Genomic DNA, 22,740 nt, shown 5'->3' on the forward strand with positions numbered 1-22,740 from the left:
GCAAAAGTAGAAGTTAAGTAAATCTTGAAATGAAGCCAGATTTCTGCTAGAGCTACGACCCATATGGCAGCAGCTAGGAACAGTTCAAGAGGAACTGGCATTTTTGTCAAAGTGGATAAGATTATGAAGGAAAGTATGCCCAAACCATAATGGTACCACCACCATATTTCACTTTGGGCAAGCTTAGTGGTGTGTTTTTTTTTCCCCCAGGTCAAACAGATCTTTTTGCCCAAAAGTTCAACTTTGATTTTAACGAACCATAGCTAATTCTCCCACAAGGTTTTAGGAGATTTTCCAGGCCATGTAAGAAACCTTCTCTTCTTTTGTAATCATATTCCTCAGAAAAATGCAGGAGATAGTCATATGCAGAACAAGAAGTTCCTGTAGCATCTTCAGTGTTGCTGTCAGGCATTTTGCAGGCTCCTTGACCAGTTTTTTTCATCAGTTTTGGAGAATCCAGTTCATCCTTATGCCACTGTTGTACCATATTTCTAATTTACTGATGACTGTTCAACAAGGGGCGCCCCTTGTTGAACAGTCCAGAGCAGAATCTCAAAGAGCAGTCGTTGAAAATGGAATGTTTTCAAACCTCAGAGTTTTCACTTTGCTTTATGCAGATGATGTGATTCTGTTGGTGTCTTCAAGCCAAGACCTTCAGCATGCACTGTAATGGTATGTAGCCAGGTGGGAACTAATGGGGATGACAATAAGCACCATTTAAGGCTGAGCCCATGGTTCTTCTTCAGAGAAAGATGAATTGTCCCCTCTAGGTCAGCAGGAGACAGATAGACAGATTTGGCCTCTCATTTGTAATAATTAAACTGTTACTTTTTCATGGTCTCAAAAACGCTGAGCAATCCTTTTGAAGTACAGGTAAGGGCTTCCAACCTTTCCTTTGGTCATGAGATGTGAACCACGGCCTAAAAAACAAGATCCTGGAAACAAGTGGCTGATATGACCTTCCTGCATAGGTTGGTTGGAATAAGTCTTAGAGAAAGGGTGAAACTCAAACTATAGCTGAAGTTCCCCAGCACTGAAATGAATTTTTTGAGGCGAGTTTGGGACACAGTGCTTTAAACAGTGAGTTCAATAGCGAAGCAAAAATGCTGGGCTTTGTCTCGCCCATCGGACGCTCAGCGTCTCTGGGGGTCTATGGGGCAGTGGGCTGGCCTCGGCTGGCCCGGAGGCTCATCTTCTGCATGATGATTGGATGATCTGTCTGAGGCTGAATCCCTTTTTGATTGACAGCAAAATGAGCGAATCAGCGATTTTGAAATTGAGCTTCCCTTCCTTGAAAGACCAGCATCTGCCACTGATTATATATATATACTCGTCGTCTTCCGCTTTATCCGGGACCGGGTCGCTCGGGCAGCAGACTCAGCAGAGACGCCCAGACGTCCCTCTCCCCAAACACCTCTTCCAGCTCCTCCCGGGGGAGCCCAAGGCGTTCCCAGGCCAGCCAAGAGACATAGTCCCTCCAGCGTGTCCTGGGCCGTGTCCTGGGCCTCCTCCCGGTGGGACGTGCCTAGAACACCTCCCGAGGAAGGCGTCCGGGAGGCATCCGGTATAGATGCCCGAGCCACCTCAACTGGCTCCTCTCGATGTGGAGAAGCAGCGGCTCTACTCCGAGCCCCTCCCGGATGGCCGAGCTCCTCACCCTATCTCTAAGGGAGTGCCCGGCCACCCTACGGAGGAAGCTCATTTCAGCCGCTTGTATCCGGGATCTCGTTCTTTCGGTCATGACCCAAAGTTCATGGCCATAGGTGAGGGTAGGAACGTAGACCGACCGGTAAATCGAGAGCTTCGCTTTTCGGCTCAGCTCTCTCTTCACCGCAACGGACCGGCACAGCGCCCCCATTACTGTGGCAGCCGCACCGATCCGTCTGTCGATCTCCCGCTCCATTCTTCCCTCACTCATGAACAAGACCCCGAGATACTTAAACTCCTCCACTTGAAGCAGGAACTCCCCTCCAACCTGAAGAGGACAAGCCACCCTTTTCCTGTCGAGAAACATGGCCTCGGACTTGGAGGTGCTGATCTTCATCCCAGCCGCTTCACACTGTCAGATTACAGGGGAGCTGAAAGTATAACTGCTAAAAATAATTCGACTACTGTTAAAAACTACAAGCTATAGTTTCTGCTGTTGATGTGGTCACATGTGACAAACACATAAGAATTGCTCAAGTGTTTAATTATATTATTTTGAAAATAATGTCATCAAATCATTCAATCAGACAAGATGGTGACAATGCATGAGGAAAAACGACCAAGCAGTGATGAGAAACGGTCACTGTGATTGGATACAAAGAGGTTTGTTTACAAAGGTAAAAGACAAGGATCAGTATTCATTAGAGAAAACAGGACGGTATTCAGAATAACTCTAGCCAACGATTGACCACTACCTCCTTGGTCCGAACTGTTTGCAGTCCTCCTTTTCGTCAAGTTTCTTAGTGGCAGTGACCTTCTCAGCGCTGTCCAGGAGTGCGCTCAGTGCCACCCTCCGGAACACATTTCCATGGGTCTCTTTTATAAACTGAACCAGCTGGCGGATGTCGCAGTACAGACCCTGTAAAGGAAGAGTGAGATCGATTTATGTGCTTGGCAATGTGCAAATGAGAAAACTCTTTAGAGAACTGACCTACGTTTAGGTTGATATTACCTGTTTATTTTTATTCATATAGCCTGGGCATGAATTCCTTGCAGAAGCCCTCTAGATGTTTTAAAGGACCAGCTTTAGCCTGCGAGTGGGAGGCCTTTTTAATCGGTGCGAGACTAAAGCCACCTTAAAAAAAGTGTCTGTCCTCTGTCTTCAAAGTATACTAGTGATGTAAACACTGACTTACAATCTGAACTACAAATAACAGAGACTGATCCATAATATCAGGGCTCCAAAACGCTAAACAATTTTCACATTTCGACAACATTGCTTGCAAAGTTTACTACATGTTTGTATCCCAACATTTAATTATTACCAATCTGTAATGTTATACAAGAGACAATCAAGAACCAAGTAGTTGGATGCCAATTTTTACTTGAGGCAAGTAAAGGAGGTGCCATATATTAACATTAAGGCAATCTCAGGGGGGTTCTCACAAGGCTCAATACTTGCGAATGAACTTCATCAAAGGCATGGATTTGCATCAGTGCCAACTGTAGCTGTAAAGCTGGGTAAGTTAGCAGTATTTGTTAGGTTTTAGCAATTCACACCAACAACAACAGCCTTTTAGTCAAAATTCTAACTAGCTAATGTTGTCGGGCGACCAGAGGTCCCCAATTTCCAAGGACAACCCCCGTTTTAGACGACCTGTCCCCGGCTAAAGCTGTCCCTGGTAATGTCCCCAATTTTACCGTTTCGTGAATGACAAAAAAAAATGTTGCGTGTAGACTGTTATGACGGTAACCAGATAGAAAGCGCATAAGAACATGTTGCACGCAACAACAGTTGTTATGGTAGCTGGTCGCGCTGCTGTTAACGTTACAGACAGAGTAGAAGAAGAGCTGAGCTAGCTGCTATGGACAGGGCTGATCCTTTTTACTAGTGATATCAACATTCCCTGTGCCCAGGTAAAAAACAAAAATAGGGCTGGGGTGTTTTTTGTTTTACTAAAAGGACCCAAATGCAAATAAACCAAGCTTTGAGAAATGAACAGAACAAGAGAAGGAAGGATGAGAGCACAGGGAGTAGCTGCAGCTGAGTGAGAAATCACTTAAATGCTGCCTCAAGTGCTGCCTGAATTAGGAATACGGTCCGCCACAGTGTCAACAAGGATTCGTCCAAACTAAGATGCTTTAAACTTGATTGGTGACCTTTAGTTTATATTTTCAGAGATAGTTATTAGTTGATTTGTTCATTTATTGTTGTTATATGTGAACACAGGTTGAGGGGTGTTTGTCCACTGAGTTATGACATATGAAAGTTCCTCATAAAAAAATAAAATAGTAACAGGGAAGTGAATGTGGCAAGAATTGCATGAACTGAGAATGACGAGGAGGGAGAGAAAATCACCTGGTTAAACGTGCATTTCTTCTGTTGTATGAACTTGTAGCTCTAAGTAAAAATAGTTGGGGTTTGTTGTTAAATATAGAAATTTTGCGGTTTCATCAGCTGAAGAAACTGGTCAAATAATTAAAGAAACGTTAGAATTATTAAGCTTATATTGGGATTACCCTAGTTTCTCATCTAAGAGGAAAGAAGACAGACATTACTACGGCTATTACTTTATTCATTTTATTACTCTTAGGAAATGCTGACAACAGTGTGGATAGACATTTTCCTGCTATCACACTTGATTTTTATTGTTAATTTTAATGTTAATTATGAATAAATATTTTAAAATAAGTGAAACCGTAACTGTACCAATGTTTTCACTATATCTTGATAACATTTAATTCCCTCATCTATGAGCTGGAAATGTCCCCGGATTTGATTTCAGAAATCTGTCACCGAGGTGTCACTGTCATTTCCCACGTGGGCGTTGAAGTCCCCCGGCAGAATAATGGAGTCCCCGGGAAGGGCACTATCCAGCACCCTGACAGGGACGCCAAGAAGGCCGGGTACTCCGCACTACCGCTCGGCCCGTAGGCCGAAACGACAGTCAGAGACCTGTCCCCAACCCAAAGGCGCAGGGATGCGACCCTCTCACCCACTGGGGTAAACCCCAACATGAGACGGCTGAGCTGGGGGGAAACAAGCAAACCCACCCCAGCCCACCGCCTCTCCCCGTGGGCCACTCCAGAGTAGAAGAGAGTCCAGCACCTCTTGAGGAGATGAGTTCCAGAGCCCACGCTGTACGTGGAGGCGAGCCCGACTATTTCTAGTTGATATCTCTCAACCTCCCGCACAAGCTCAGGCTCCTGCCCCCCTAGCGAGGCAACATTCCACGTCCCTAGAGCCAGCCTAAGCATCCGGGGATCGGGCCACTGAGGTCTCCACCCTTGTCTGCCGCCCAATCCTCTTTGCACCGATCCCTCACGGTTCCCCCTGCAGGTGGTGGGCCCACTGGGGGATGGCCTCGCGTCTCTCACTCGGGCTTGGCCCGGCCGGGTCCCGTGAGGAGCAACCCAGCCACCAGGCGCTCTCCGGCGAGTCCCGACCCCAGGCCTGGCTCAAGGGTGGGACCCCGGCTCCACCGTACCGGGCGACGTCACGTGCCTCGATCTACTAGTCCTCATGAACAATTCTTGAAAAGGGTGGCTTGTCCTCTTCAGGTTGGAGGGGAGTTCCTGCCTCAAGTGGAGGAGTTCAAGTATCTCGGGGTGTTGTTCACGAGTGAGGGAAGAATGAAGCGGGAGATTGACAGACGGATCGGTGTGGCTTCTGCAGTAATGGGGGAACTGCGCCGGTCCGTTGTGGTGAAGAGAGAGCTGAGCCGAAAAGCGAAGCTCTCGATTTACCGGTCGGTCTTCGTTCCTACCCTCACCTATGGCCATAAACTTTGGGTCATGACCGAAAGAACGAGATCCCGGATACAAGCGGCTGAAATGAGCTTCCTCCGTAGGGTGGCCGGGCACTACCTTAGAGATAGGGTGAGGAGGTTGGCCATCCGGGAGGGGCTCAGAGTAGAGCCGCTGCTCCTGCACATCGAGAAGAGCCAGTTGAGGTGGCTCGGGCATCTATACTGGATGCCTCCTGGACGCATTCCTCGGGAGGTGTTCCAGGCACGTCCCACTGGGAGGAGGCCCAGGGGACCGCCCAGGACACGCTGGAGGAACTATGTCTCTCGGCTGGCCTGGGACCGCCTTGGGCTCCCCCCGGAGGAGCTGGAGGAGGTGTCTGGGAAGAGGGACGTCTGGGCGTCTCTGCTGAGTCTGCTGCCCCCGCCACCCGGTCCCGGATAAAGCGGAAGACGACGACGAATCTGGTCACCTAATAATGTTGGCTTATAAGCCAATATTCAAGCATTTTACCAAAAAGTAGCTAATAAGCTATCAAGCTAATATTGGCAACCATGTATGCTAATATGACCACGTTGGCATGTTAGCTAATAATAGCTAACATGCTAATTATCTAGTGTAAGCATGTTAGACGATTTTACATGAACGTCCAGATACACATGCAATAAACTGTGCAGGCCTTTTCTGTTTCAGTTTTTGAGCAATGCTGTGTGACTTTAAGTCTGTGGCCTTGAGTTGGAAGCAGTGCTTCCCCAACAGTGGGGGTGAGGAGCCGCTGACCTCAAAGGAGGGACACGCCTTCGCTGGTGGAAGCAGAGACTGTGGATTTAGGGTTGAATTATTCATCACCCAGGCCAAAATCTCATTCATCACCCAGGACAGGACTTTCATAGATAGGATTTCTAGTTCCTGCCAAGGGCCGGAGCGAGTCTGGTTCATGGACAATTTGATTTTGTCTCCTTTTTGCCGATGTCATAGTCCTGCTGGCTCCCTCTAGCCAAGACCTAGAGCATGCACTGGGCTGGTTTGCAGCCAAGTGTGAAGCAGCAGAAATGAGGATTAGCTCATACGAGGCCAAAAAAAGATGGCTTGCCCTCTCTGGCTTGGAGGGGTGTTCCTCAAGTGAAGGAGTCCAAGTATCTTGGGGTATTGTTCACGAGTGAAGGGATAATGGAGCAAGAGAGCTGAGGCGATATGCAAAGCTCTTTATTTACTGGTCGGTCTACATTCCTGTCCTCACTTATGGGCATGAATTTTGGGTGATGATCAAAAGAACAAACACCCGGATCCAAGCGGCTCAAATTAGCTTCCTCTGCAGGGTGGCCAGGCACTCCCTTAGAGATAGGGTGAGTAGCTTGGCCATCTGGGAGGAGCTCAAAGTAGAGCCGCTGCTCCTCCACATGTAGAGGAGTCAGCTGATGTGGCTCGGGCATCTGTTCCAATGCCCAAGGGACATGTCCCACCGGGAGGAGGCCCATGATAAGGCCCAGGACACGCTGGAGGGACTATGTCTCTTGACTGGCCTGGGAATGCCTCGGGCCACCCCCAGAGGAGCGGTTGGTATTAAGGTAGGTATTAGATGGCCCGTTTGGGGAAAATAAGATCCGATTACACACTGAAGTAGTAAGTCAAGATTATCCAGTATATCCATGACACAACGTTATGCATGTTTACTAACGGCTTGTCAGTACCATAATTCCGAAGTTAAATAAAAATCACAGGCCGAAAGAAACAGATGGAGCAATGATTTCACACCCTACTCACCAGGTTCTCAGGGCTGTGCAGCTCATGTGTGGTCGAGGCACAGCGGGTGATGAGAGACTTGAACATGCAGCCCACCACCACCGCCTCCATGTTCTGTGCCAGCGACTTGTTGTCCCCCGTGGCAAAGTTGTTGCCAAAGCCTGCCTTGTCTGGAAGCAGCAGGAAAGCATGAGAGACCAAGGATGATACAGGAGGTAGTTTAGTCAGTCAGATAGGAGGGTAGGGGGAGAATACTGACCAGCCTGAGTAGCGAGCCCATACAACAGAAAAGGAGGCAGGGGCAAAAGAAAGGGTATCATAAAGCAAATGGGGGAGAAGCAAACTTAAAAGGATTCTGGGTAAGGAATAGGGAATACATGCAAGTGACTGAGGCCTGCTTTAAAAACAGAGTAAGGGGCTTATTGTCTGGGTCCAGTTAGATGAAACTGCAAAAAAGCCAGATTCAACCACACAAGTGTAAATTTAGGAATTGCAGGCGAGTTTGTCACTTTCGGACAGAGTGAGGGGTGCAGCGATGAAAGCAGTGTCTAGGGAAGGGTCTGATTGGGTGAGTATAGTCATCTTATTGCTTATGTTATTGACTGTTATTAATCATTAATCGTGTGTATCTACCGATGTTTCTTTTTTTCGCCCTCCTGGACCTCTCACCTGCACTGCCGTACTCTGCAAGAGAAAAGAGGCGGGGCACAAGTTGATTGACATCAGGCCAGCACAGACATGTAAGGTGGTCTCAGAAAGGACATGGCACCCCACCTCTGCAAAGAGGTGACCTCAAGATGTACACAGTCAAAAATAAAACACAACAAAAAACTAAAGGTGCCCTGTTTGCTTTCATCAATAAAACACTCATCGCTTCAGTACCTTGCCAATTGAAAAGTATTTTGAACGAAATGATGGTTGGTTGCCGCTACCATGTACAAAATACTTGAAATTTCAGTGCAAAACTAGAGAACTGGCATGTTTGATGAGTCTCAATGATCTGGAGTAAAGCCACTGTTAGAGCAGTAATGCAATGGGAAAAGCTTCGGATTGGCAAGTGTACAGAATGGATGAGTGAGTAAGGAAGTCAGGATTCGGCTTATAGAAGTGGATGAAGAAAAACTAGGTGTATGTAAGCAGGAGGAAAATATCGAAAACATGACAAGCGAAGACAAGTGAAAGGAGAGGAGAAAATACAGATATATACACACAGAAGTAGGGCTGGAATGCAAAGTCAAAGTGCAGGGTGAGACAGCAGCATTAAAATGTAGCTTTGTTAAGGTCTATCATGTTACTTTTTTGTTGAAGTGTTTCATTACAAAAGGCCCTTCTACATTAGTTCTAGGATAATCTGCCTGCCAGAAACTGAACATCAAACGCTGATTTGGCTTACTCGCAAAATAGCGTAATACCAACTCTAGAAATTTGTTAAAGCATGGTTCCCAAATCTTATTCTAGGAAAGGCCTGTAGTCTTAGAATATACAATATTTACACTTTGTTAGCTCTTTATACACCTGACTTGGGTGTCTACTTCATGACTCTACAAGTAGAGCGGCTAATGGTTTTAAACCTTTTAAACCCCAGATATTTGCTAATATTGTCAATGTGTCCAATTCTGAAACATTTTTCTTCAAGAGACTTTCTCACCCTCTACCCTTGTGTAGCATCTCTTCCCAAAAACAGTATAGATGTTTGACAACTTCGCTTTAAAGTCCTTGTTACTTAGCTTTTTTGTGTGTTTTTTCACTAATATTTATTTGTAGAAATGCTAATAGTCTCAAACTTTACAAGGCCCATACAGTATATTTGCTAATGTTGACATTTAAACTAGAATGGTGTCTTTTCCTAACAAGAGATTTCCATCTCACCCTTCAAATAGGTTACTTCTAGCAATCTTTTGTTGTGATTAGGCATTTTTCCATAGAAATTTACATGTAGGGATTCCTGTATCAAACTTTAAAAGCATTTATATTAGCAATTTTATCTCTTGGTTTGGTCCGTTATTTTTTCTTTACCTGACAAGATGGTTACTAAATTACTTTTTAAGAAGTCCTTGTATATGCTACATTTAACATGTTTGTGTTAGTCCTTAACCATGTCTATGGTCTTTGGGACAATAAACATGCTAATGGTCCCAAACCTTACACGCTGCCACCATTGTTTTAACTTAGACGTACTATCACACTCTTTAAAATGCCATTTTATATTGTGCTGTAAACATTTTTAATGTCTCAGTTTGGAATGTTTTACCAAACTTTACATTACGAGAGGATTACTATTTTAAAACTTTACAGACTGTGGGTTTATGCTAATATGAGCATTTCTGTGGTCCTACTGTAGGGCCTTTTTCCAAAAATTAATCTGAAAATTCTATTTAAAAAAATGTGTAGCACTTTATCTTACTTTAGTGTATTTTTCAAAATTTTCTATCTGTAGAGCTGTTTTTTTCTAGAACTTTACAAATCTCATGTGTATGCTAATGCTTGCATTAGCAAGCAGGGGGGGGGGGGGGGGGGGGGGGGGGCTTACCCTCTCGGATGTACGATATACTCACTGTCAGTAATGGGCTCCATGCAGAAGCCCAGCAGTGCGTGCAGGAAGTCCACAATGTTATTGAGGGAGTCTTTGTTGACATACTCGCGCATTGTTTGGCGAAACTGCACCTTGTCCAGCTTATACAGATTAGTCAGGCAGTTCTGGGCCTAAAATGACAGACATGGAAAATAAAAAAGGGGGCATTTAGAACAATATACACAAAGAACTGTTGGGAATGTCAGTGTTCCTTGTTTAAGATCCAAGCAATAAGTGTGTTCCATGTTCACTGAGAAAGAAATAAACATCATCCTCAGAATTCAAATTGTTTTTGCACAGAGGATGATCAGTTGAGACCAGGTGTCCAACCTGCATCCTAAGCCGATCTCCGGATAGTCCTCGATGCCCCTCCCCACAGCCGTAAGCGCAGCCCAGAGACTTAACTATCTTTATCAGCATTGTTAAAGCTAGCCGGTGGGTGCTAAAACCAGAACCCTCTTCCTCCTTACAAAGAAGAGAAAGAAGAAAACAGGGCATTAGATATCTAAATCTACAGTAGCAGAACTTAATACACTTTTAACGCACCTTTTTGTCATTATCCTTGTTATTTTTAACATCATCCTTGCTCCCTTGCCCGCTTCCTCCACCACTTCCCCCTCCTCCACCTCCATCTCCTCCCCCACCAGCTCCTGGAATCGGTCCACCTCCCTGGGCACCCCCTCCAAGGCTATGGCCAGCTGGCTCTTTAACCCGTGCCTCCTGGTTTTCCTTGTTATCAGGCTTGGACAGCTTCTGGCCCATCCCGGGAACAACTCCCAGCTGCAGCAGGCAGTCGATGATGTTGAGCCCCACATCGCAGATCCTGGAGCTGATGTCGTGGCTGAGTACAGCGTAAAGAGCCCGCAGCACGGCCTAATTTACAAAAGAGGAAGGGAAAATGCATTATGCTGCTGGACAAAGCTATCAGAAGATGGTTACACTGTGGTTGGAAAAGTTATAGACATGATCAGCTTCTAGATTGTGGTAGGTCTGGATAGTTCACCCACCGTTAGGTCCAACATGCCGTTTTTCAGCACAAAGTTATTGGTCCCCTCGATGTTCTCCCCCTCCTCCAGACAGGAATAGTTGATGCACGAGTCAGTGAGGCTCCGTGGAAGGTTGGCGCAGGCCAGCGGCTCCACGGGGATCTCGGGCACAGCGACCGGGTTGCACAGTTTCTTCATATGCTCGGTAAAGAAGTCCGCGTAGCCCACATTGAAGGACGCAACCGTTGTGTTGAATGCCGCCATGGTGATGGTGGAGATCTGAGATCGGACTTCAGGAAAACAGTTGGATACCCAACATTTTAACTGAAAGCTACTGATTGATATTAAATAAGAGTGGGATTGTCAAACAATCTCCCCCCAGAAAATTTGTAATGAATTTAACATTTTTCCAAACTACGTTCAGTTAGTTTGCTATTCTTCTAAAGAATTCTCAGAGAACAATATTTCAGCAAAAACTGAAGAAGGAAGCCCAAGTTAGAAAATAAAGACCATAATAAGGTTGCAGCATCGGGATCGATTAGGTTTTCTTTTATTTCCCCTATGAGAATAAAGAAGAAAAATACTTTACCTCAAATTGCCTACCGCTCTGCGTATCGGTGTATGAATGTGAGCGCATTGGCGAGTGCGTCTGGGTGAATGTGGCTCTAGTGTAAAGCGATTTGAGCGGTCATTATGACTGGAAAGGCACTACATAGGTTCAGTCCATTTACCATTTTTATTATTATTAATAACAGTAGTAGTAGGAGTAGTAGAAGTAGAAGTGGTAGTAGTGTTTTATTTTTTTAAATAAATAAATAAATTGTCTTTGATTTCAACTTTAACCCAAAAAATTCTTCAGATTTTGCCAATAAAAAGTAAAACAAATGTTAACAAGCTCAAAGTCTGGTACAAAGAATAAAAATAAATTTCTACTCAGGCTCAGAAATGAAACCTTAGATTTTTGTCCATTTAACTTTTATGACAGACAATAAAAAGTAAATAAATGAAATGTTCACAGATAAAAGAAAAACTACCAAAAAACCATTTTGTCAAGTTGGAGTCTATTTTTGTTTTTATCATATCAAGGTGTTTGAATCTTTGAAAGAAATCCAGTCTTAGATTTTTTTCTTTTTTTGCTTTGCTCGCAGGGCTGACTGAAAAAAAATTTAGACAAATGAAAAATGAAGAACGGATTTCAAAATATGATATAAATAAATTACCTTTTGACAGCTCCTGATCAGTTATAAGGTTATAGCAAAAATAATTTGATCAACATTAGTTTTTTTTACTTTAACTAAAACTCAAACAAAAAAAAGATCAATGACTCTTTTCAATAAAAGGTGAACTCATTAGAAATGAAGTTCCTTTGAATCTCTCTGTTTCACCTCAGGTTCGACATGTCTTCACCAGCTGTCTTTTATTTAATACCTCAGTGTAGATTGGAGTTTAAAGCCAGCGTTGTCTAAATAATACCTCTGTTATATAACCCTGCTGTATTTCTGCTCATCTTTCTTCCACTTTTAATAGATCTAATCATCTGGAAAAAATTCCATTCCAGGACTCAACCCTAATAAACCTCCAAATGTTTTACAACTTCACAAGCATCATCACCTGAATTCTACTTCCTTCCCCCTTTTGCCCGCCGCTCACCTTCCTTCACCGTGTTGTCGCTGTGGCTGTTAGAATGGTCGGGCATGTCTCGGAGCAGAGAGTGGTGGGAGTGGGAGTGCTTGGCGCTCAGGCTGTCCGCGTCGGCAGCTGTGTCCGTGCTGCCTCTGCGTGTGAATTTGCCTGGAAAGTGATGGGCACGTGAGACAAGGCAAAGTGTTTTTGAAGAAAAACCTGAACAGCAGATGGTGCTTGATGCAGATGAGCTGTGAAATCGGAATCAGTGGCGTGAAAAAGTGTCACTGCAGCTCAGAAACAGCGGTATATCCCTTTTTCTGTTAGGGTTATCGTTTATAGAAATATTGATGGTGAAAGCTGACACCAGCTTTGGAAATACTGAAGCAGCATCTCCAGACATCAGCCAGGAAGTTAAAGCGTGGACACAAATGGGTCCAAATGGTCAACAACCCTAAGCCTTGCACTAAATTAGCTACAAATGACAACAAAGTCAATATTTTGGATCGGCCATCAGAAAGTCCTGATCTAGAAAATTTGAAAGGTTGTGAGAAAGCTGGCCTACAAACCTGACCCAGTTTCACTAGTTCTGCCTGGAGGAATGGGCCAAAATTCCAGCAAACTATTGTTAGAAGCTTGTGGTGCAATACCCAAACCATTAGGCCAAAGTGTGACATTCTACCAAACATTGTTCTGACGTATAGCAAATTGAAATACCTTTGGTAACCCCATTGACCTAAAATAGAAAATGTTTAGTCTGATTTAAGGTTTAACAAAGAAAAAAAGGTGTTACGTACCTGGTTTCAACTGTATAAAATAGTAAGATAAAAACAAGTAGAGGACTCATGAAAAATAAGTTTTTAAAAAGTCAGTTACCCTCAACAGAAAACACAAAAGGTCTTTGAGCCGGGAGAAACATTTAAATCACAGTTTGTCAGAGCTCACTAGCTGAATCCTCTGACTCACCACACCTGACTAGAGGGCAAAAGCATTATCACCTACCCATGATGGTGGCCTGCCAGCCACTGCGGTCCAAAGCCCGCCGCTCGTCCCCTAGGCCAGGGAAGCTTCCGAAGGAGAAGGTGCTTCGTGTGGGCGAGACGTCCAGGTGGTCGTCGTGTAGCAGGAACGGTACACCCATGCGACGCTGGCGCTTCTTCCCAGTATGATGGAAGGGGATGGAGCCCTTTCTCTCCCTGTCCTCCCGCCGGTTCTTGAACTACAGCAGAGCAAGAGGATGCAAGTTGTATTGTCCTTATTTCCCCTGACAAAACAAGAAGCACGTTCAGGGCACAAACTGGGCATCAGACGCTGACCTTCTTGAAGATGTTCATTCCCAGGTCAGAGGACAAGTCGGGGACTGCCTGTCGTCGCAAGTTGGTAAGGGATACCTTCGCAAAGGTCTCTGTGCTCAGAGATTTGGCTTCTTCGTTGCACTTCAAACTCATGTCCTGAAAGGTATAGTGAAGAGCACAAGTGTGACACATCAACAAACCTCAAATATTTTATATGACTGAATATAAAAAAGTAAGACATAATGCCAATCAAAAACATTCCCACAACATGATGCTGCCACCACCAGATCTCATTGTGCTGATAGTGTTGTGGCCGATGTGCAATTTTAGTTTTCCTACACGCATATTTCGCCACTGCCATAAGTCCAGATTTGTGGAGTGCATAACTAATAGTCCCTTATTTTACTGTGGCAGCATCACTATAACATGATACAACATAGGGGTGCTCTGTTTAGGGTGATGTGCAATGTATCATTTTCCTTCCACTACACTATTATGCACTACTTTGTGTTAAAATATAACCTAAAATCCAAATTAAATTATCAGTGGTTGTAGGGTGAATAATGTGCAAAAGTCTGAGACCTTTGCTGAAACTGAAATTCCCAAAGCCAGAACAAGTAGGTGTTACATTACATCTCGAGACAGACTTCCTGTCGCTACCTGAGTCTTGTGAGTGTTGACCAGCGAGGGCGTTGCGGCCACCATGGAGCTGCTTCGTGGACGTGGCAGAGGTGTGATCAGGGGTTCTGGGTTGCGTTCAGGCCTCTCCTCCATGATCTGCCTCAGGCGCTGCAGGTAGTACATCAGGGCCCAGTGCACGCCCTCCTCCATCCAGTGAGGATGCAGCAGGCACCGCAGCACTGCGACGTCGAAGTAGGTGGCATACCGAGCTCGATGTGCCAGAGACGCCGGCAGGCCGGCAGGAGCTGAAGTCCTGCAGAAGAGCATTTACTGTAACTATCAGGGACAGCCCTATTATGACTTTGGATTTTGTGGCATTAATAATGCTGTCCTATAGTACAGTATTCATGATTACTTTGTTATGTAACAGGTTACACTCAAATGTGGACACCAGCTGGCACCTTGAACTGGATGCTTGGTTAAGATGATTGTAGTTTTATGATCTTTTTTTTTTCTGAAGTGTCCTTGATAACAATGGTCCTCATCATCCCCCAGTTACTGTGACTTGAGGTCAATAGAAACTAAAAATATTTAGTTTGTTACTTAAATAATCTGATTAATTAATTATTAATTACCGTATTTTCCGCACTATAAGGCACACTTAAAAACCATTAATTTTCTCAAAAAATGACAGTGCGCCTTGTAATCCAGAGCGCCTTATATATGGATCAATTGGTCAATTGGTTGATCCATACTGGTTGTACACGGCGCTCTGTCAAAATGTTTCAGTACGACTGGTAAACTACAAAGCCGCACCGCTTGCAGCATTACGGCTACCGTAGTCAGGGGCGTCGCCGAAGTAATAGCGGTGAACACCTGTACTGTGCTTACTCCTAGTCCAACACCACTTGTGTGTGTATAACGACCCCAAAATTGCACCTTTCAAGAGACACGCTTACGATGCTGAGTTCAAACTCAAGGCTGTCAGCTACGCAGTCTAACGTTTGATTTAGTGCATCAAACGGTTTCTTTTACGTGTTTACTGAATCAGGGAAAGGTTCCCTTTCACGTTTTAACTAACGTTTGATTTCAACTTCAACTTCATAGACTCCAATGCATTCCTAACGTGCGGTTTATAATCCGGTGCGCCTTATAGTGCGGAAAATACGGTAATCAAATTATTTAGTTTGTTACTTAAATAATCTGAATAATTAATTATTAATTAATCAAATTAATTCAGTGGTACAGCTTTACTTGGAATGAAATACATTTTGGGGATTATTTTATATAAAGCTGAAAAAATAAAATAAAATAATGCAATTTAAAGATAAGAAGGGAACAGATGTCACTGAGCATGCTCTAATAAAATCAATATGATCTCAAAGCCTCCAGATTGCAACTAATTCAAAACCTTTTTAGAGAATAGAGGATTTTTCCTTCAACCCTTCCAAGCAAACTCTACTTGCTCTGTTTTGCTAACTGAACAAGACCACTGAGGCTTGTGGAGTCTGAGATGAAGCTTTTAGGCCTTTTTTCAACTGCTCTGATCATTACACTCTGTCCTTGTGGGGAATTTCTTGGGACGTCCACTCCTGTGAAGACTGGCTCAAATCTGTTCTTGTGAATAACTTCTCCCTGTAGAAAATTATAAATGGAAATGAAAGTATAACTTTTTCCCAGAATAAGCTAATCTTGTATCTTTCTGACTTTGCTTCCCCATTTTATAACACAATAACATGCCTATATTATGATCATTGCTGACTTCTTTCCACCCTGGCATTGTGGGGTGTGCATGTTGTAAATATGTATCTTTGTAACTGAGGTTTTTTCTTCTTGTATATTGTCTATGAATGTCATTGCTGATTTCTGTCCATCTTGGCATTGGTTTAAGAAAGACCAGCTACTTTCCCTTATTTGTGTAATTATGGATTTTGCTAACAGTTTCCCATTTTATAGCGTAAAAGGTTGTCTATCTGGCGACCTGTCTAGGCTGTACCCTGCCTCTCATCCACCGACCACCAAAGTATGGCCCAGCTCCCCTGTGCCCTCTCCATGGATAAACAGGTATGAATAACAGACGTAAGGTGGTTATTTCTATCGTCTTTACTACTCTGCGCTGTGTTAACTTACACCTGCTACCTTCCATTTTAAACAAGGTCATAATGGGTCTTTCCATCCAATTTTATAATATAGGCAGTTCTCCATGAAGGTCATTGGTGATTTATTTTAACCCTGGAATTGTGTTCACACACACCTGCATGATCCACACCAGCAAAGTGCCACATCTCCAGCTTTTATGAAGGTGTTCACACTGATCAGAACCAATTGATAAGGTGTGTCTGATTAGTAGCAGCTACAATAACAGTGTATCTCAGCTTCAAAACAAGATAATTCTGGAGTTATTTCAGTCCATCAAGGCCAAGTGTTCAAGCTTAAACTGACTCTCCAATCCCTCTGACAGTGCTGCATTGAGGTCCATAAATCATAGCACACATTACTGCCCCGGCCAGGGATTATTTTGGGAGACGGAGTTACATTTGGATATGGAGTGAATAGGACAAAGCTTGACACAGCTTGTGTTCATGCTGTCTAGACCCACTTCTGGGAGTCTAACAACTCTGCAGCTTCATCTGCCTTTTTGCATTTTTGTACTGGTGATATATTGGCTACAAGCAGAAAAATACATCCCACTTCTGTGCATCTTTAACTTTTAAACTCAAGAGTTTCAAGTTTAATATAGAAATCTGTTAAGTTTGAACCATCGTGCAGCAAAAGTATCATTCTACAGCTTTAACCTTTAAGCTTGTTGTTTCTTGGCTTTCATACAACATGCACAACAATAATACTATGTGAATGCCTCCTCCTGTCAAATTAGCCCTGTTGTCCACTCCTGCCACAATGCCTCATTAATAAAACATCAAAGAAGGACTGTGAAGAAGGGCAAAACCCCCTTCAGCATCATTCGGGCAGCAGCAGGGAGACGGGGAGCCTTGGCCTACGTGAGTCCACTATAAATAAGCTGGAATGAAGGTCAGTGGTTGCTGCAGAGCTCAACTGTGGCGAAACATATTGAAAACCACAAGAAGCGGAGCGACAGACAGAGGGAGGCTGGAATAATCTACAGAGAGCAGGAAACGATGCCCGATCAGTCTGAGGGAGGCTGCTACTCCTTCTCCCTGCCTACCCCTCTGCTGTTGTGTCAGGTTGCCATGGAGACCGAGTGACGACAGTCCCCAGCACTCCGCTCTCAGAGAGACAGGGAAAGATGCAGCAGCAGTAGCAGCCAGGCGTTGTCATGGAAACCACCTCCGCATCAGAAAGAGTTGGAGAGAGATGCAGACCGTGGTGCCGCTGGACGGAAGAGAGCCGTATTAATCACCCCACGCCGGAAACAATCGCGTCCGGGCAGAGGAGGGGATAAAAATAGGAGTCTAATTGATGAAGGAACACAGACTAGACTCATCCAGTCATGCCACATTAAAATTCCCATCACATAAAGAACGCAGGTAATCTGACTTTGTTCTGCCAAGCAGAAAAAAGCAGAAGGGATAAACTTCTCTGTCTATCTGGATTACCTGTGATGCAGGAACAGAGGGGTTTGGGATAGAGGAAGGAGAGCTTCTGGGGTCTTGTTTTGATTTACAGGCACTCAGATTCTGCCTGCCTCTTCCTCCATCTCTCTTCCTCTCCACCCTTGGGTGATTCAGAATTATTTCAACCTGCTTCAAAAACAAAACCACCCACATGGAATAAAACTACATTTTAACGCCAATAAATCAGGAGATTGCTCAGGAGATTTCTGAGCAATCGTCTGTTGTCATTCATGAAAACTCTCAGTGCATTGTTTTAGATTTTAGGCCAAACTGGGAAAACAAACCGAGCCAGGCCACATCAAGCCAGACCAGTGATGCCAGAGTCAGACATGTGCCACATTACTTAAGCATAATTACCCTGGTTATGTGGGTTAAAGTCGGAACAGTGAAACAAGAGCCTCTGTGTCTGCCTGATGAGACAGAACTGCTCGAAGCAACACAGCTATTAATATAAACTGTGCAGTTTATCTGACAGAAGCCTGAAGGGATCATTTTTCGCCACCACCAACATGATGATTGCTCTGACTATTACTTTGGTAGTGTAACTTTTCCAGGCTTCGTAACAAAAAATTTGAAAATTTCTGCCATGACTACTGGAGGAACTACCGACTCAAAAAAGGCTCTAGTTGCTATGGCAACACCTACATTACATGGATAGCAGTTGGGAGGTGCAGTTTTAAGACGAACAGGCTCTGTGCCAAAACTATAAGTCGTATCAAAAAACAATATAAAACCCTGAGAGGCATAACCCTCTACTGAACACATGCAAACGTCCATGTCTGCAGTGTTGCACATGGGAGATGTGACAGGTGACAAACATCCTTCACTTCTAGTTTTAGAAGAAAACTCCTAAAACTAAAAGCGCCAAAGAGGGGCCTGGTTTTCTCACTTCTTTTACCAAAATCCTATTATTACCTATGGGGCCAATTTCACACGGTTTTCTAAAATATCGAAACTTATATTGCAGCTAAAAGTTAAAGCACACTGATCCAGACCAAAACCTTCCTTTTTCTGCATGTTTTATGTTGTTTTTTTGTAATCACTGTAGAAAGAGTGGCAAACAGAGCATCGCCATAGAAACGGAAAAACAAGAACCTTTATGTGCACACAATAGGTGTGGGTTAGCTTTGATAAAAATAAACCTACCGATGATTATGACCTATTACTGATAGCCTGAGACAGCTGAAACAAGCTGCCACCATTATAAAATTTGATGTTGCAAATGGGAAGACCCTACAGTCAAATAAATGTATAGGTGATTTCTTAAAGTGAAAAAACAACAACACATTTTGGACTTCAGGTTACGGTAAATATTGGTGCTTACTTTTTCTTTGAGGGGCCTTTGGTTGATGGGGGTTGCTGGGAAGTGCCTCCTTTCTCAACCGAGTTGGCACGACGACAGCTCTGCTCACCAGCTGCTGGGGAGGAGGAATCTGACTGGCCGGCTTCACAGACCACCTGGAAGCCCTGTGGGTTGAAGATGGACAGATAATACAGGTGGGAAGGAGATCAGGCATGTCCTGCTGATTAAAGAGGTTAGAGTGAGGTTTCTGTCATGATCCCAGCTTACCCCGCTCCCAATTGGCTGGTGTTAATGAATACTAGCAGCCTGCCCCCAGAGGCAGAAATAGGAGGGGGGCAGGATACTCTTGCCTGAACACATTTAATCAACAGGGGAAGCTGAATCTGACAGGATAGGAGCTAAATACACTCACTCACCATGGGACTTTGGTTGGCAGATCCGCGGGGGCTACACTGGTTGTTGACTGGGGAATTCCTCTTTGCTGTCGGGACAGAACAGAGCCGATTATCCTAATCATGAACAAATAAAAAGAGAACTCCAATAGGGATTTGTATTTACCCGTCACAATGTTCCGGACCGGTTTGATGAGGGAAGTGAAGGCAGGGATGTCTGGCTGCCGGTGCTCCCACATGGGCTGCCATATTACCAAGCCACTGGCCAGCCTGAAGGTCAGGTCCGACTCCTAAACAAACAACATTTAGATTCCAGAAAATGTCCAGCCTGTGATTTGTGTTGAACGTGAGCCTACACAGACCTTGATGCGATGAATCAGTGGCGAAAACAGGAACACGAACAGCTCCACCGTGGCCATGCTCTTCTGGAACAACTTGGTGCGAGCGTGCTCGTCGTCCTCCAGCAGGGAGCTGCTGTGCTGCGGCCCCGATCCACCGAGGGCTGACTCAGAGCCAGAGCCAGGAGCTCCCGGGGAGGATCCTTGATTCCCCACAGGCTGGAGGAAGGCGCTGCTGCTGCTGCCGCCCTGGGACCACCCCTGGCTCAGAATGGGCTCATGATTGCACTCCTGGGCGGCATCGAGCAGCATCCAGTGCAGCGTGTGGAGCAGCTTGGTCTCGGCTACGCCTAGCTTATCCTGGTGGCCTGTCGGAGGTTTTAAACAAGTAAAAAATCTTTAAATTCACTTCTACATATCTAATGTTGAGAATTTGCTACACTGAAATGGGTCATGTTGGCAGTTGCCCAGGATGGCATGGGGGCACACACGCACCAGATACCCAAAAATATAACAATCAGATTCGAGGTGAACTACTGCTTTTATGGATGTGTAGTCATGTGTATTGAGTAGGTGAACTCCGACCACCTCCCCTTGCTGCAGAGAATATGGAAACTAGGTAATGTGCTTTACGTGCAGAGAGGGACATTTCCCTGCATTTTATTTGGCTGTGGGACTGCAAACGGAGGAGCTCGGCCAAGGAGCAAGAACCACCACTGGTTAAGAAGTTGACATTTTCTCCCAATGTTGCTCTGTCTCTTCGCCAGGTTAAAACGTCATTAAAGATGTAATCTATCTGTCTTAATTAGATTATGATAGGATGTATTTGGAATGTTGGAATGAATCAATTGGAATCAGATTCCAATCTAACTTGACTGGCAATCTAATGCCTGCATAAATTAGGATTTCAATTGAATTTAAGGCAACCTGAGATTATCTTTGTTTTAACTAGCAACGGAAAAATATGGTTTTCCGAATCTTTATTGATTCGTAAAACCATATTGCTCATAACTGCCCTGAAAACCAAGAAGGGCAATATCCTGCTGTACCAGGCTTTAACTATAAAACCATATTGGAAATTTAACCATACTGAAGTTAACTGGATTGAACTGGACTGTATGTCTGGCTTTAAAATTGGTCTGAATGAAAGTGATCTGAGATGGCTTTTGCCTTGAAATGGAGCTTGACCAACAGGCTCAACTCCTTAACTAATTAGGTCACGAGTGATCTGATAGACCATACCTTAGTCGGTCACAGCAGAGGTGACTTGCTTTAGATCTGATCTACCTGAACAGAATTTCACTGCAGACAGTATGGCCTGTATCGCCAGCCATTTTGGACTCATAACTGGAATGAATTGGAATGTCTATCACTGGATTAGAATTGGACCAAATTAAAATAATTGAAGGTATAGCTCCTAAAGTAAGTGTTTAAACTGAATTTTGGTAACATTTATTGAAAGTCAATTAGCTGCAATTTCTACTTGGACTAAGTTGAATTAAAATTGATTGCAATTTATAGAATTGCATGTGAATTCTTATGTTTTACATAAACTGATTATATGTAGGCCTAATTTTTTAAATAGAAATGGACTGAACTGAAGTAATTATACTGGAAATGTTTGTATCAATCCTTGTTACTTTGGAGCTGAAACTAATTGCAAAGAAGTCCTTTTGGAGGTTCATAATTTTATCGTTTTAACTGTTTTTTTTTTTTTTTTAACTCATTGTTTTATATACCTGCATGCATTTTGTCAGCAAAGACATACTCCTCTAATTCTGAATGAAAACAACATGAGAAAAGGCCATCGTCTCGGTGCGTCTCACCCAGTTTGTTCCTGTTAGACAGCAGGATGGAGGTGCAGTGGAGGACGTGAGGCAGGGCTGCCTGGACCAGCTCCCAGCGGGAGATGCTCTGGATGGCCTCCGACAGTGCCGGTGACAGCCCGTGCAGCTTGTTCTCCACTAGTACCCGCTCAAAGGACTGGGAAGGCATCCAGAAACAGAAGGGAGGATGAAGGGAAAAAAACCACACATGAATTAAAGCAGCCATTCTAAATGTCCCACATGGCCACAAGCAGGGGAGATGCCCTTGGGAAAGACAGGAGCAGCTCTTGTTTGGGAGCTGGAGGAAGCATCATTATAAATATGAGTTTACAAAAGCTCTGGCTCCTGGGTAATAGGAGGAAATGGGAGGAAGCAAGGGGGAAAACTCATTTGTTAAATGTACAAAAAAACAAAAAAAAAACTAATCTGCAGGTGCATTAAGGGTAAAACAGATTAGAACCAGGAAGAGAGAGAGCGCTTATTGCATCTAATCATGAAATGACTCACCACACAGGAGGCTTCATATTGTTTCCCCAACTTTGGCCGCAGGAAAGCACTGAAATGACATTAAAATCATTGGAATCAGGTTACACAGAGCAGAGCATGGCAGATCTGCTTGTGTTGCCCTATTATTGTTTTTATTTTGGTGCAAATTTGCGTTCCAGGTGCGGCACCCTACATTAAACATGCCCTCCTTGGTTGAAAACACGCCACTACAGAACCGAGCCTGAAGAAGCCTTCTTTCTTTCCACCAATGACAAACACCTGTTATCTCACACACTAACCTGGTCTGCCTCCAGAGGAAGGTCTGGATAGGGAACGGTACTCCCTTCCCGCACTCCGGCTCGTTTTCATCCAGGCTTTTCCTCTTCACCATTTTTTCCCTGGATCAGTCCTGCTGGACGTACTCCTTCCCGGCTGACTGTGTGGGAGCTCCGCTGCTGCTGCTCCTGGCTCTGTCCAGGTGATCCAGCCAGTCTTCCTCCCCGCTTCTCTCACGACATGATTGGGTTCATCCTGCGTAAAATGGCTGCAAGTGTCGATCGGCGGCTTT

General features: G+C 44.4%; 1 protein-coding gene across 11 annotated transcripts in view; it reads right to left on the minus strand.

The window, feature by feature from the left end:
• Positions 1-22,722, minus strand: part of LOC124861581 (protein unc-80 homolog) — a 62,415-nt gene extending 39,693 nt beyond the window's left edge. For 6 of the 11 annotated variants that reach the window (XM_047355424.1, XM_047355418.1, XM_047355425.1 and 3 more), the window contains exons 1-18: positions 22,472-22,721; positions 22,194-22,242; positions 21,687-21,843; positions 19,885-20,228; positions 19,689-19,812; positions 19,547-19,611; positions 19,152-19,294; positions 14,274-14,547; positions 13,635-13,769; positions 13,321-13,537; positions 12,346-12,486; positions 10,717-10,985; positions 10,256-10,582; positions 10,040-10,174; positions 9,693-9,840; positions 7,771-7,821; positions 7,159-7,307; positions 2,403-2,566 (exon numbers count right to left, since the gene is read on the minus strand). In XM_047355424.1, coding sequence (XP_047211380.1) covers positions 2,403-2,566; positions 7,159-7,307; positions 7,771-7,821; positions 9,693-9,840; positions 10,040-10,174; positions 10,256-10,582; positions 10,717-10,985; positions 12,346-12,486; positions 13,321-13,537; positions 13,635-13,769; positions 14,274-14,547; positions 19,152-19,294; positions 19,547-19,611; positions 19,689-19,812; positions 19,885-20,228; positions 21,687-21,843; positions 22,194-22,242; positions 22,472-22,563 — 2,984 coding nt within the window. In that variant the 5' untranslated portion in view covers positions 22,564-22,721. Of the gene's footprint in view, positions 1-2,402; positions 2,567-7,158; positions 7,308-7,770; positions 7,822-9,692; positions 9,841-10,039; positions 10,175-10,255; positions 10,583-10,716; positions 10,986-12,345; positions 12,487-13,320; positions 13,538-13,634; positions 13,770-14,273; positions 14,548-19,151; positions 19,295-19,546; positions 19,612-19,688; positions 19,813-19,884; positions 20,229-21,686; positions 21,844-22,193; positions 22,243-22,471 lie in introns of all 11 variants that reach the window. The other 5 variants (XM_047355427.1, XM_047355426.1, XM_047355422.1 and 2 more) reach the window with 2 other exon arrangements.
• Between the last annotated feature and the right edge of the window lie 18 nt (positions 22,723-22,740).

This window comes from Girardinichthys multiradiatus, chromosome 24 (assembly GCF_021462225.1).
Source record: "Girardinichthys multiradiatus isolate DD_20200921_A chromosome 24, DD_fGirMul_XY1, whole genome shotgun sequence".
Lineage (NCBI taxonomy): Eukaryota > Metazoa > Chordata > Actinopteri > Cyprinodontiformes > Goodeidae > Girardinichthys > Girardinichthys multiradiatus.